Raw genomic sequence first — 16,258 nt, forward strand, 5'->3', positions numbered from 1 at the left:
ATATCACTGAAATATTTCAGTTGCAAATCTTTATTCATTACATATTGGAATGCATTGAGAACAACAAAACATAGCAATGATCAATGTAGATCAAAATTAATATCCCCTAGAGGTCTTGATTTGGAATGATACTCAAAATCAAATTACAGGCCGATCCAACTTCAATGAAAATGCCTCAAAACAAGAAAATTATGCTCAGTAGTGTGTGGCCTTCATGTGCCTGTATGACCTCCCTACATCGCTTGGGCATGCTCCTGAGGGAGTGGCGGATGTTCTCCTGAGGGATCTCCTCCCAAGCCTGGATTAAAGCATCAGTCACCTTCTGGATAGTCTGTAGAGCAGTGTTGCACAGGTGATAATTGCATCACCTGGACAGGCAAGCATTCAATCACCTGTGCAATACTAAGGAAATCCTGAAAACATGACCTGTTGGTGGCTCATGAGGACCGGAGTCGGGGAACACTGCTGTAGAGCAATATGGGATTGGCGGATGGAATGATGGAATGAGACATTGTGCTCGATTGGATTCCGGTCTAGTTAATGGGCAGACCAGCCCATAGCATCAATGCCTTCATGCAGGGACTGCTGACACACTTCTGCCACATTATATATATATATATATATATATATATATATATATATATATATATATATATATATATATATACACACACACACACACACACACACACACACACACACACACACACACACACACACACACACACACACACACACACACACACACACACACACGCGCACACATATATTTTCATGGAAATCCCACGTTGCTGATTGGTCGCGGCCGGCTGGATGCGACGAATTAGCGACAGGCGCAATCCGGTTGCGAATTGGCACGGGATTTGAACTACGCTTCACTGATTGGTCGCGCACTGTGTTTAAATCCCGCACCAAGGCCGGCCGCGACCAATCAGTGAAGTGTGGTTCTAATCCCGTGCTAATTCGCGGCCGGACTGCGCCTGTTGCTGATTGGTCGCGGCCGGCCGGGCGTGACCAATCAGCGAGATTGGGGTGGGATTTAAACGCTGCTTCACTTTTTACTATTGATGCTGCCTATGCAGCATCAATAGTAAAAATATATATTGTTAAAAATAATAATAAAAAAAAAATAGTGATATTCTCACCTTCCAGCGTCCCCGGCAGCTTTTCCCACTTCTCGCGATGCTTCAGTCCCGGTAATGCTTTGCGGTAATGACCCCAGATGACGGAGCGGTCTCGCAAGACCGCTACATCATCACGGGTTATTGTCGCAAAGCATCACTAGGAACGGACCTGGTGGGAGCATCGCTAAAGGCCTGGGCTGGGTCCGGGGGCCGCCGGAAGGTGAGTATATAACTGTTTTTTATTTAAAATCTTTTTTTTTTTTTTTTTTTTTAACAGGGATATGGTGCCCACACTGCTATATACTGCGTGGCTGTGCTATATACTGCGTGGGCTGTGCTATATACTGCGTGGGCTGTGCTATATGCTGCGTGGGCTGTGCTATATACTGCGTGGGCTGTGCTATATGCTGCGTGGGCTGTGCTATATACTGCGTGGGCTGTGCTATATGCTGCGTGGGCTGTGCTATATGCTGCGTGGGCTGTGCTATATGCTGCGTGGGCTGTGCTATATGCTGCGTGGGCTGTGCTATATGCTGCGTGGGCTGTGCTATATGCTGCGTGGGCTGTGCTATATGCTGCGTGGGCTGTGCTATATGCTGCGTGGGCTGTGCTATATGCTGCGTGGGCTGTTATATGTTATGTGGGCATGCTATACGCTTTGTGGCTGTTACATACTACGTGGCTGTGCTATAAACTATGTGGGCAGTGTTATATACTATGCAATATACTATGTGGCTGTTTTATATGCTACGTGGCTGTGCTATATGCTACATGGGCTGTGTTATATGCTACGTGGGCATGCTACATGGGCTGTGTTATATGCTACGTGGGCTTGCTACATGGGCTGTGTTATATGCTACGTGGGCTTGCTACATGGGCTGTGTTATATGCTACGTGGGCTTGCTACATGGGCTGTGTTATATGCTACGTGGGCTTGCTACATGGGCTGTGTTATGTACTACGGGCGCGACCAATCAGCGAATTGGAACCACGCTTCGCTGACTGGTCACGGTCGACTGAATCCTGTGTATTCATTACATTACACTTAAATCTTCATAAATAAACTACATGCATATTCTAGAATACCCGATGCATTAGAATTGGGCCACCATCTTGTGTGTGTGTATGTATATATGTGTGTGTGTGTATATATATATATATATATATATATATATATATATATATATATATATATATATATATATTAATATATGCACTGCTCAAAGAAAAATAAAGGGAACACAAACAGAATATAGCTCCAAGTAAATCAAGGAATAGGAAGCTATTGACAATCAATTTCACATGCTGTTGTGCAAATGGAATAGACAACAGATGGGAATTATTGGCAATTATCAAGACACACTCAATAAAGGAGTGGTTCTGCAGGTAGGGACCACAGACCACATCTCAGTACCGATGCTTTCTGGCTGATGTTTTTGTCACTTTTGAATGTTGGTTGTTTTTTTCACGCTCGTGATAGCATGAGATGGACTCTACAACCCACACAAGTGGCTCAGGTAGTGCAGCTCATCCAGGATGGCACATCAATGCGAGCTGTGGCAAGAAGGTTTGCTGTGTCTATCATGTAAGTGTCCAGAGGCTGGAGACGCTACCAGGAGACAGGCCAGTACACCAGGAGACGTGTAGGGGGCCGTAAGGAGGGCAACAACCCAGGAGCAGGACCGTTAACTCAGCCTTTGTGCAAGGAGGAGCACTGCTAGAGCCCTGCAAAATAACCTCCAGCAGGCCACAAATGTGCATGTGTCTGTACAAACAATTAGAAACCGACTCCAAGAGGATGGTCTGAGTGCCCGATGTCCACAGATGGGTGTTGTGCTCACAGCCCAACACCGTGCAGGACGATTGGCATTTGCCACACAACACCAGGATTGGCAAATTCACCACTGGCACTCTGTGCTCATCACAAATGAAAGCAGGTTCACACTGAGCACATGTGACAGTCTGGAGACGCCGTGGAGAGCGATATGCTGCCTGCAACATCCTTCAGCAGGACCGGTTTGTGTTATGATCCTTAGTGGTTGAGGATCACAAATTACTCCAGCTAAGTAACAAACATAGGACAAGCTCTAGGGAGGTGGCAAACTGGACTGACCGCAAATCTGAACCTATCCAAACACACCAGAAGTAGCCGGTGAACGTGCCTAAAAATCCTAGACGTCTCGAGCCAGCCTGAGGAACTAACTACCCCTAGAGAGAAAGAAAGACCTCTCTTGCCTCCAGAGAAATAATCCCCAAAGATATAGAAGCCCTCAACAAATAATAACGGTGAGGTATGAGGAAGGCACATACACAGGGGTGAAAGCAGATTCAGCAAATGAGGCCCACTAATACTAGATAGCAGAAAACAGAAAAGGGAATCTATGCGGTCAGTAAAAAACACTTACAAAATATCCACTCAGAGATTTCAAGAACCCCCGCACCAACTAACGGTGTGGGGGGAGAAACTCAGTCCCCTAGAGCAACCAGCAAGCGAGGAGATCACATCTTAGCAAGCTGGACAAGAAACATGATGAATGCTGATAATCAAAAAATGAACAAACAAAAACTTAGCTTGTCTTGGAGAGACTGGGAGCAAGGTAGTCACAAGGAATCTGAAGAGGACTGAATACATTGATAGCAGGCAAGGAACTGAGTATCCAGGTGAGCTAAATAGGAAACCAACCAAGGATAACGAACCAGCTGATGCAGCCAACCTGCAGAAAGACAACACTACACAGTACCGCTTGTGACCACTAGAGCCCAAAAATAGAGTTCACAACAGGTTTGGCAGTGGGTCAGTAATGGTGTGGGTTGGCATTTCTTTGGAGGGCCACACAGCCCTCCTTGTGCCAACCAGAGGTAGCCTGACTGCCATTAGGTACCGAGATGAGATCCTTATTAGTCCATATGCTGGTGCGGTTGGCCCTGGGTTCCTCCTAATGTAGGACAATACCAGACCTCATGTGGCTGGAGTGTGTCAGCAGTCCCTGCAAGTTGAAGGCATTGAAGCTATGGACTGGCCTGCCCATTCCCCATATCTGAATCCGATTGAACACATCTGGGACATCATGTCTCGCACCATCCACCAACGTCACGTTGCACCACAGACTGTCCAGGAGTTGGCATATGCTTTAGTCCAGATCTGTGAGGAGATCCCTCAGGAGACCATCCGCCGCCTCATCAGGAGCATGCCCAGACATTGTAGGGAGGTCATACAGGCATATGCAGGCAACACACACACAACTGAACATCATTTCCTTGTCTTGAGGCATTTCCACTGAAGTTGGATCAGCCTGTAATTTGATTTTCCACTTTGATTTTGAGTATTATTCCAAATCCAGACCTCCATGGGATATTCATTTTGATTTTCATTAATCATTTTATGTTTTATTGTTCTCAACGCATGCCACTATGTAATGAATAAAGATTTGCAATTGAACGATTTCACTCAGTGATATCTAGGATGTGGTATTTTAGTGTTCCCTTTATTTTTTTGAGCGGTGTATTATATAGAGCAATGGCAATAGTTGGGTGCAAGGCTTCACTGATACATACCAGTCCCTATATTAGAAAAATCAAGGAAGCAGCACACCATCATTTTAGAGCAAAAAAGCTATTTTAATAGCCCATTTGTACGTCACGTTTCAGCTCTGCGTGTGAGCCCTTTTCAAGGCTTGAAAAAGGCTCACACACAAAGCTTAAACATTGCACACAATTTTTATTTTAAATTTTTTTTAAAACCTTTCCACTATTTGCATGCATAGGTTTGTCTTTAAGTTGGACCAAACTAGCACATAGTGAAGTATTCTTTACATACAGTACAGACCAAAAGTTTGGACACACCTTCTCATTTAAAGATTTTTCTGTATTTTCATGACTATGAAAATTGTAAATTCACACTGAAAGCATCTAAACTATGAATTAACACGTGGAATTGTATACTTAACAAAACAGTGTTAAACAACTGAAAATATGTCTTATTTTCTAAGTTCTTCAAATTAGCCACCTTTTGCTTTGATGACTGCTTTGCACACTCTTGGCATTCTCTTGGTGAGCTTCAAGAGGTAGTCACTGGAAATAGTTTTCACTTTACAGGTGTGCCCTGTCAGGTTTAATAAGTGGGATTTCTTGCCTTATAAATGGGGTTGGGACCATCAGTTGTGTTGAGCAGAAGTCTGGTGGATACACAGCTGATAGTCCTACTGAATAGACTGTTAGAATTTGTATTATGACAAGAAAAAAGCAACCAAGTAAAGAAAAACTAGTGGCCATCACTACTTTAAGAAATGACGGTCAGCCAGTCCGAAAAATTGGGAAAACTTTGTAAGTGTCCACAAGTGCAGTTGCAAAAACCATCAAGCGCTACAAAGAAACTGGCTCAAATGAGGACCGCCCCAGGAAAGGAAGACCAAGAGTCACCTCATCTTCTGAGGATAAATTTATCCGAGTCACCAGCCTCAGAAATCACAGGTTAACAGCAGCTCAGATTAGAGACCAGGTCAATGCCACACAGAGTTCTAGCAGCAGACACATCTCTACAACAACTGTTAAGAGGAGACTTTGTGCAGCAGGCCTTCATGGTAAAATAGCTGCTAGAAAACCACTGCTAAGGACAGGCAACTTCTTTGGGCTAAAGAACACAAGGAATGGACATTAAACCAGTGGAAATCTGTGCTTTGGTCTGATGAGTCCAACTTTGAGATCTTTGGTCCCAACCACCGTGTCTTTGTGCGACGCAGAAAAGGTGAACGGATGGACTCTACATGCCTGGTTTCCACCGTGAAGCATGGAGGAGGAGGTGTGATGGTGTGGGAGTTCTTTGCTTGTGACACTGTTGGGGATTTATTCAAAATTGAAGGCATACTGAACCAGCATGGCTACCACAGCATCTTGCAGTGGCATGCTATTCTTTCCGGTTTGCGTTTAGTTGGGCCATCATTTATTTTTCAACAGGACAATGAGCCCAAACACACCTCCAGGCTGTTTAAGGGCTATTTGACCAAGAAGGACAGTGATGGGGTGCTACGCCAGATGACCTGGCCTCCACAGTCACCAGACCTGAACCCAATCGAAATGGTTTGGGGCAAGCTGGACCGCAGAGTGAAGGCAAAAGGGCCAACAAGTGCTAAGCATCTCTGGGAACTCCTTCAAGATTATTGGAAGACCATGTCTGGTGACTACCTCTTGAAGCTCATCAAGAGAATGCCAAGAGTGTGCAAAGCAGTCATCAAAGCAAAAGGTGGCTACTTTGAAGAACCCAGAATATAAGACATGTTTTCAGTTGTTTCACACTTTTTTGTTAAGTATATAATTCCACGTGTTAATTCATAGTTTTTATGCCTTCAGTGTGAATTTACAATTTTCATAGTCATGAAAATACAGAAAAATCTTTAAATGAGAAGGTGTCCAAACTTTTGGTCTGTTCTGTATACCCTAATTCTATCATTGAGGAAGTGTTGTCCGTTCTCCACAATGACCAAAAACAATTTTTTCTGAATGTATAGGAGTCTATTATTAAAAACTTATACAGTATACTGATACTTTTGGATCCATTTTTGAAACTTCAGTTACCATATTTTCTCTTTCCGCCATGACGGCACCACGGAGAGAGGGGATCCGCCCTCAGGGACAGGAAACCTACAGGTGAAAAAGGCAGTACCTCTCCCTCATATCAGTTGGTTTCCTGTCCCTGATGGGGAACCTACAGGACGGGCTTACCTTAGATCATCGTGGGATACCGGGGGCCGAACCAGTTCGATCCAGGCAGCGGGGCTCCGTGCCTCGACTGGGGCTGTTGTCGTCTCCCCCGAAGCGCCACCACCGGGGTTGGCGGATCTTGAGGGTGCATGGGGAGAGGCAGTGAAGAATGGACCCAAGTCTGCCTCTCCCAGGAAATAAATATCTCCTGCCAGGCGGTTGAGTGACGGCAGTCACTTGGGAGGATCCCCCGCAGGATCATCTACAGGGTGGTGTCTGCCACCTCAATTTTACACGCTGCAGGCCCTTAGAGCAGCACCACTTCGCTGCATATCTCCGAAGCATGGGTGAGACGCCGGGACGTCGGCGCGATCCCCCCTATGATGAGAGCAGCGCAAAGCACTACTGGGAAAACAGTAGTGCGCATGCGCGAGGGGCGTTCCCGGTGACGGCGCGGTGCATTACTGGGAAATCAGTGATTGCACAGCGCCGCATTACCTGGGGGCGGGGAGGGCCCGGAAAATCTATTTAAACCCCTGAATGAGGGGGAAATAATGCCTAGTTCACCATGAGTGGCCATGAAAACCGGAGGAGCAGGACATCCAGGTGCAGTCCCCCAAGCATGTTCAAAGACAGTGGCAGCACCAGCAACGCCAGCATCTGCAGCGACAACAGCGCAAGGGAGACACTTCTTCCCAGCAGCGGTCGCTCAGGGTCGCAGCGCATGCCAGAAGTGGATCCAGTTGTGGACATAATCCCTAGGCCAGAGACTGTATTTCTCTTACTACAGGAGGGTGAGTGATCTTCGTGAAAGTCCACCCTTTAATTACAGTTTATCTTTTTTCTAGGGGAAGAAATGTGTAGTGAAATCGAAACACAGGACATGTGCTATATTCACAGAAGAGCTGCCCACTACGTGGGGGGAAAAAGCTCTGTGCTGCATGTATAGAGCAAACAATTCAAGAAGAATCCCCAAATTTTGCATTAGACCTTAGAACACCGATAAAAATTCAGTTAGAAGATGCCCTAAAAGGAATTAAAAGCTCAAAGAAAAAACATAGGCCCAGACATAGATCCCCTGAATCTAGTGTTAGTGAAGCGGAGAGTGAATTGTCCGATTCAAGTAATTCGTCATCTTCCCAGTCTTCTTGATCACCCTCAGAAGGGGGTCACAGCTGCTTCCCGATTGAAGAGACTGACGCTCTCGTAAAAGCTGTAAGAACAACCATGGGACTAGTGGATGAACGACCTAAAAAAAATGGCCCAGGACCTAATGTTTAGTGGGTTGGATCAAAATAAGCGGAGGGCTTTTCCAATAAACGAAAAAATCCACTCCCTAATTAAGAGAGTGGAAAAGACCAGATAAAAAGGTTCTCCTAACTCCCAAAAGGAAGTATCCCTTTGATGACCCAGTATGCTCCCTATGGTGGAAAGCGCCGAAGCTAGATGTGGCAATAGTAAAATCCTCCCAAAAAATTGCCCTGTCCTTCGAAGACATGGGGACATTAAAAGACCCCATGGATAAAAAAAAAAACGAAACTTTTTTAAAATGGTTCCTGGGAGGCGGCTGGGGGAGGATTAAAACCAGCTATAGCAGCCACGTGTACTTAATGGTATAGCTAGACCATTTAGATTCTCAGTTAAAAAAAAGCCCCAGAGAAACAATTCAAAAATCAATCTCTGTAATGAGGTGGAGCAGCAGCAGCATTCTTAGCGGACGCATCGGTAGACTCAGCCAGGTTAGCGGCCAAGTCCGCTTCCTTCTCAAATGCAGCAATGCGTGCCCTATGGCTCAAATGCTGTCTGGGAGATCTGCAAACAAAGACTAAATTATGCTCCATCCAGTGTGAAGGCGAGTTCCTGTTTGGATCAACTCTGGATGACATCCTGGACAAAACAGGAGACAAGAAAAAAGCTTTTCCCTGGTTCCCCAGCCAGTCCTACAGACGGCCTTTTCAGAGCAGAAGATTCATGCGGCGAGAGCCCCCATAAGGCAATAAGGAAGGATGAAAGAAATAAAGGCCAAAGGACTTATGTTCAATAAACCCCCTGATAACAAAAAGCAACCACAATGAAGGTGTTCCCCGGGTTGGAGGAAGATTGACCTACTTTTTCCCGGCCTGGGAAAAAATATCCGTAGGTTCATGGATCCTGGACATAATAAGAGGGGGCCTAAAATTGAAATTCCATGCCCTTCCAGTCAATTCCTTTATAATAACCCCTCAAAAAGCAGCAGAAGAACAGTCAGGCCTTCAAGGAGAAATTCTGAATCTGATAGAGAAGGACTTGCTACAAGAAGTCTCCTACCAGGAAAGAGGCAAAGGTTTCTACTCCCCTCTCTGTCTCTGAAAGAATCCGGACTGGACGTACAGGACGATCATAAATTTAAAAAAAAATTAAACAAGTTCCTAGAAACCCAACATTTCAAAATGGAAACAATAAAATCATGTGTGAAAATGCTTTTTCCATCGTGCTTCATGACAGTACGAATCTCTTAAGTCCTAATACAATCATGTACCCATCCACAGGGACCACCAAAAATACCTCAGAGTAGCAGTAACGATTCAGGGGAGGTAAAACATTACCAGTTCAGAGCACTCCCTTTAGGCCTGGCCATTGCTCCAAGAGTATTTACCAAAATAATGGCGGACTTTATGGCCCATATAAGAGAACGAAACATTCTAATAGTCCCGTATCTGGACGATATCTTAGTAATAGGCATCTCATCGTATCACTGCAAACAGTTGGACATAGTCATGAGGTCTCTAACGAGTCTGGGATGGATGTTGAACTTATCCAAGTCCAGAATCTTACCCAGTCGGGTACAGGAGTACTTGGGGATAATCCTAGACTCGAACGAACAGAAATGTTATCTCCCATAGGGGAAGATTCAAAATATGATACAGATAGTATAACGCATAAGAGACTCCCCGGTCACCACCCTGAGAAAGGCGATGTCCCTGCTGAGATCAATGACAGCCTGTATCCCGGCGGTCCAGTGGGCACAAAGCCATACCCGGGATCTACAATGGGAAATATTAGATGCTGGGGCTTCCCTATGCGGGAGTTTAGAAGAGCAGTTAAACATCTCATAAAAAACGGTAAACTCCCTGGCATGTTGGGCGAATTCAGTCAATTTAACCAGGGAGTTCCCTGGGTATGGCCAACATCCAAAACTCTAACCACGGATGCAAGCCCTTGGGGGTGGGGTGCGCACCTAGGAAATCACATAGCACAAGGCCCTTGGTCAGAGGAACAAAAATCAGCCTCCTCAAACATGGAAGAGTTGCTAGCAGTGAAATTTGCTCTCATCCACTTTCTGGGTTCCCTTCGATCCCACCACGTAAGGGTGTTCTCGGACAACCAGGTGGTGGTGGCATACCTAAACCACCAGGGGGGCACCAGGTCTCCAGCCTTGATGGAGGTAGCAAAATCCATCCTTTATCTGGCAGATGACAATTTAGAATCATTGTCCACTCTCAACATAAAAGGCACAGAGAATCGAACAGCAGACTTCCTAATCCGAACGCGCCTAAGGCAAGGGGAGTGGGAACTAAATCAGTCAGCATTCATTCAGATTGTAGAGCTTTGGGGTCGGCCAGAAATAGACCTATTCGCGAACAGTTAGAATCTGAAAATAGAGACCTTCTGCTCAATCGATCCCTGGGGGGGCCCAGTAGCTCTAGACACCTTCACAATACCCTGGAATTACCATCTAGCCTATGCATTCCCACCAGTAACACTAATTCCCTTAGTGTTGAGGAAAATTCGGGAGGACAATGCAAGGGTTATTGTAATAGCACTTTTCTGGCCACGAAGGATATGGTTTTCGTGGCTGAAGATGATGTCCATCTCAGACCCTTGGGTCCTACCGGACACTCCGGACCTTTTGTCCCAGGGGCCAGTGAATCATCCACGCATAAAAAACTTACACATGACAGCTTGGCATTTGAGAGGGAACTCCTAAGCAGTAGGGGCTTCTTTTCAAATTTGGTATCCACCCTACTACAAAGTAGGAAACCAGTAACTACTAAAGCATATGGGCGAGTGTGGAGAAAATTCATCTCAGTATCAGGTATCAGAATTTTTACAAAAGGGGTTGGAACAGGGGTTGTCTGCAAGCACCTTGAAAGTCCAGGTGACAGCGCTAGGAGCCTTGTACAACTATGACCTAGCTAAAAATCGTTGGATAATAAGATTTTTTTTTTAGGGCTTCAAGTAGATCCAGGCCCATTTCCCTTCATACTACTTCTCCCTGGGACCTAAACTTAGTCCTGAATGCATTAACTAAGGCTCCCTTTGAAACTGTCTGAGGTTGCGTTGAAAATCTTATCCCTTAAGACCTCCCTTCTCATAGCTTTAACATCAGCCCGTAGGGTTAGCGATATACAGGCTTTATCGGCGTACCCGCCCTTTACACAGATACTAGAAGATAGTCATCCTTAAGACCGACCCAGCTTACCTCCTGAAAGTTGCATCACAATTCCATAGAACCCAAGAAATCTCTGTTAAAAGATGCCTAGTCCAGTATCTGGTAGCTACGAGGGAGTGTAGGAAGGATAGGTCTCTATTTGTATGCTTCCAGGGTTTCTCGGAAGGGACGGAAAGCATCAAAAGCCACACTGGCAAGATGGATAAGAGATGCTATCACCCTATCCTATTCCTCGTGCGGAGCAGCCGTCCCGGTGGAGATAAGAGGCCAATCAACCAGAGCGGTGGCGACTTCCTGGGCAGAAAGAGCCGGCGCCTCGATAGAGCAGATATGTAGAGCCGCTACTTGGTCGTCTCCCTCTACATTCTTTAATCACTACCGGCTAGGCTTGACCTCTTCTTCAGACCTCACCTTTGGGAGAAGTGTGCTGGAGGCAGTGGTCCCCCCTAATGTACAATCTATGTAATTCTCTCCTTGGTGCCGTCATGGGGGAAAGAGAAAATCGTAGTTACTTACCGATAACGGTATTTCTCTTATCCCATGACAGCACCCGTGTATTCCCTCCCTTCACGTATAGGTGTGCACACTAGAATTAGTTATTAGTAATTAGCCACGCTGTGCCTCTATTAAACTTGAATTAAATATTTTGTTTTGTATAACCATTTGAGTTGCAGCTGAAGTTCTGTTTAATGCTCTGTAAACCAACTGATGTGGGAGAGACGTACCACCCTTTTCACCTGTAGGTTTCCTGTCCCTGAGGGCGGATCCCCTCTCTCCGTGGTGCCGTCATGGGATCAGAGAAATACCGTTATCTGTAAGTAACTACGATTTTTCGCTTTAGAAGATGCACTTTTATGATCTCCAAAATTAGGGGTAAAATGGGGGTGCATCTTATAAATCAAGCAATGCTGGGGGTGTTGCGGTGGTGGTACAGCGGTGAGTGGTGGTACGGTGGCGAGCGGTGGCCCTGCGGCAGCATATGGCTGCCGCCATTTTTCTTCCGGCTTTTCAGTTGGCGCATGCACAGATCTCCATCCGCACCTGCCTCTATGAGATGTCTCCAGGAAAATGGCCGCAGATGCGGCTCAGATAGAACTCTCGGCCTGGCCTCGATGACTTCACCGCTGGTCAATGATGCTGCTCTCTCAGCAATTTATTTACCATTGGTTTTCAGCCTGGATGGCCGCATCTTGGCACCATTCAGGTTGGAAACTTTCTCCCCCAGACATGGATTACAGTGTGGGACAGAATGACGGACAGGTATGGTATATTGTTTTTTTATTTTACTTTTATTACAGGAGATTGAGAGCTTCGGTGATATTAGTCGAGGTTGCAAGCATGGTTTAATTGATAATATTAAATGAGTCTGTGTCATTTTTTTCAATAAAAGGACTTTGTTCTGGCTGTGTCTTTATTTACAATACAACTATAGGATTAGTAATGGATAGGTGTCTTATATAAGCCTCTCCATTACTAAGCCATGGGCTTGATGTAAACTGACAATATAAAGGTTACATCAACCCCACAAATATGAACCCCACTTGCCACCGCTACAGAGCAAGTGGGAATTGGTGGGCAAAGTGACAGAATTGGCACATCTAAAATATCCGCTTTTTCTGGGCAGCTGCTGGCTGATATTTTTAGGCTGGGGGGGAAATATCCATGGCCCCTTACCAGCCTGAGAATACCAGCCCCCAGCTGTGAGCTTTAGCAAGGCTGGTTGTCAAAAATGTAAGGGACCCCACGCCGTGTTTTTTACATTTATTTAAATTAAATATAAGGCGTGAGGACCCTTCTATTCTTGACAACCAACCAATGTGCTCTCCACACATCTACAGTGCCTTGCAAAAGTATTCGGCCCCCTTGAACTTTTCAACCTTTTCCCACATATCATGCTTCAAACATAGATACCAAATATAAATTTTTGGTGAAGAATAACAACAAGTGGAACACAATTGTGAAGTTTCTGGATCAACATGTTAGGGCATGTTAGGTTAGGCTATGGGTTGAACTAGATGGACTTACAGTCTTCCTTCAATCTTAATTACTATGTTACACATTGTAAGTTTGATCAGGATATTGAATTAGTATTTAATGGCTAAATCAAATGTAAACGAGCAGATATGAAAATGTTTCAATTACATTTCCCCATTGTTCAGGATTTTGCCAGTATTTTTTGTCATTTTGTTTTTTTTTTTATTTACATGCAGCATTTGGTGTGGTTGCCTCCAAAATAATCATATTCAGATGAGTGAAACTGATTTCAGAGGCAGAATGTTAGCGACACATGTCAATAACCCTTTTGGCTTATAAATAGTATGACAGTGTGATAATAAGGCCATATTGTTCGATTTCTTTGTGGGTGGTTCTTAAATCCTTATCTTGGAGCTGGTGGGCAGCTTTGCAGTTGTAATTGAATCCATTAGGTTTCTCTAAAGGCCCCGTCTCACATAGCGAGATCGCTAGCGAGATCGCTAGCGAGATCGCTGCTGAGTCACAAGTTTTGTGACGCAACAGCGACCTCCATAGCGATCTCGCTATGTGTGACACGTACCAGCGATCAGGCCCCTGCTGCGAGATCGCTGGTCGTGTCGGAATGGCCTGGACCTTTTTTTGGTCGTTGAGGCCCCGCTGACATTGCTGAATCGGTGTGTGTGACACCGATCCAGCGATGTCTTCACTGGTAACCAGGGTAAACATCGGGTTACTAAGCGCAGGGCCGCGCTTAGTAACCCGATGTTTACCCTGGTTACCAAAAAAAACAAACAGTACATACTCGCCTTTCGGTGTCCAGGTCCCTTGCCGTCTGCTTCCTGCTCTCACTGACTCCCGGCCGTACAGTGAGAAGTGAGAGCACAGCAGTGACGTCACCGCTGCGCTCTGCTCTCACTGTACGGCCGGATCTCAGTCAGAGCAGGAAGCAGACGGCAAGGGACCTGGACACCGAAAGGCGAGTATGTAGTGTTTGTTTTTTTTGGTAACCAGGGTAAACATCGGGTTACTAAGCGCGGCCCTGCGCTTAGTAACCCGATGTTTACCCTGGTTACCCGGGTGCTGCAGGGGGACTTCGGCATCGTTGAAGACAGTTTCAACGATGCCGAAGTCGTTCCCCTGATCGTTGGTCGCTGGGGAGAGCTGTCTGTGTGACAGCTCCCCAGCGACCACACAGCGACTTACCAACGATCACGGCCAGGTCGTATCGCTGGTCGTGATCGTTGGTAAATCGCTATGTGAGACGGGGCCTTAACACTGTTGATTGGTCCCAGCATGGCTCCTTCTAGGTTCCCTGCTCTGACTTAAGAACCATTATTGTATATCTTTTGAAAACTAATTTTAACTATTCTGTATTTTCTCTTCATACCTTTTTATCCTCCTTTTTATTTAACAACCTTTACATCTTCTCATATTTATATTTATTTTCTTGGATTTCTCTTTATTTTCATATTTGTATTCCTGCTCACCCTTCCGTTCTGCAGTGTGACCAAGACCAGTGCATTCAGAGCACAAAATTCGTTTTACAGGCTGCAGCCACACCACTTCTTCAGACTGAGTCAACAGTAACTACTGATGAGCCACCATTACCTGGGAAAACCACCGCAAGTGCACCATGTGCTTCTTTAGCTCTTGGTCAGCCAACACCTCCATCTTCAATGCCAAATTTGAACTCAGAAACTGTTTTAACAGATATGATGCCCTTAAAAGAGGATATCGGAAACCATCAGTTCCTAACACCCGATGAAGCTCCATCACCACCAGGAATGCTTCCAGCAAACAGCCCTGTGACTCATAGCCATACCATGCATGTTCTCAACCTTGCCAGCCAAGACTCTCTGCATGAAGACTCTGTGCGTGGACTTGTAAAACTCAGCTCTGTCTGACCAACTGTGACTCTGCCCATCTCCCATAGCGCACAAAAAGGTCAAACCCTGTGATAAGATTGCACTGTGTGATAATGAAAATTCCCACTGCGCAGTGAGTGACACAACTCTGCCCAAATTGTTGCTCCTTTGCAATTTATCTCTTTCCCAAATATATTCATTTTTCCTTAAAGGGAACCTATCACCCCGTTTTTTTCGGTATGAGATAAAAATACTGTTAAATATGGCCTGAGCTGTGCATTACAATAGTGTAGTTTGTGGACCCCGATTCCCCACCTATGCTGCCGAAATACGTTACCAAAGTAGTCATTTTCGCCTGTCAATCAGGCTGGTCAGGTCGGATGGGCGTGGCTTCTTCCCCCAGATATTGCGTAGTTTTCCGTTGGTGGCGTAGTGGTGTGCGCATGTCCAACGTCCCCAATCCTGCACGGGGGGGTGAAAATAGCAGCGATGTCCGTTATTCCATTGGTGGTCGGTGGGCGCGGCCATCTTCCTTTGGCCGCGCGTGCGCAGAAGCGGCGCTCTGCTGGCCGCGGCTTCAGGAAAATGGCCGCCGCGATCTCCATCTGCGCACGCGCGGCATCCCGCGGCCATTTTCCTGAAGCCGCGGCCAGCAGAGCGCCGCTTCTGCGCACGCGCGGCCAAAGGAAGATGGCCGCGCCCACCGACCACCAATGGAATAACGGACATCGCTGCTATTTTCACCCCCCCGTGCAGGATTGGGGACGTTGGACATGCGCACACCACTACGCCACCAACGGAAAACTACGCAATATCTGGGGGAAGAAGCCACGCCCATCCGACCTGACCAGCCTGATTGACAGGCGAAAATGACTACTTTGGTAACGTATTTCGGCAGCATAGGTGGGGAATCGGGGTCCACAAACTACACTATTGTAATGCACAGCTCAGGCCATATTTAACAGTATTTTTCTCATACCGAAAAAAACGGGGTGATAGGTTCCCTTTAAGAATTGCATCTACCACAAAACAAGTCAATCTATTTTAAGCAGTTAAAAATTGCTGTAATAGCTTGTAAATCAGTAAAGCAGGAAATCTATTCTGGATACTGCTGATCTCATAGTCTCGCCCTATCTGTGTATACATGAGATGTTTTTTTTTCGCCC

At 45.8% G+C, this 16,258-nt stretch overlaps 1 protein-coding gene across 8 annotated transcripts in view; it reads left to right on the top strand.

Annotated features, from left to right (window-relative positions):
* ZDHHC14 (zDHHC palmitoyltransferase 14) overlaps positions 1-16,258 on the top strand; it is a 213,507-nt gene that overhangs the window by 164,590 nt on the left and 32,659 nt on the right. For 6 of the 8 annotated variants that reach the window (XM_077283298.1, XM_077283294.1, XM_077283301.1 and 3 more), the window contains one exon: positions 14,730-15,336. The exons of 1 other annotated variant lie outside the window; for it this stretch is intronic. In XM_077283298.1, coding sequence (XP_077139413.1) covers positions 14,730-15,131 — 402 coding nt within the window. In that variant the 3' untranslated portion in view covers positions 15,132-15,336. Of the gene's footprint in view, positions 1-14,729; positions 15,337-16,258 lie in introns of those variants that run through there. One more of the 8 variants, XM_077283300.1, reaches the window with a different exon arrangement.

Source organism: Ranitomeya variabilis, chromosome 2 (assembly GCF_051348905.1).
Source record: "Ranitomeya variabilis isolate aRanVar5 chromosome 2, aRanVar5.hap1, whole genome shotgun sequence".
NCBI classification, from domain to species: Eukaryota; Metazoa; Chordata; class Amphibia; order Anura; family Dendrobatidae; genus Ranitomeya; species Ranitomeya variabilis.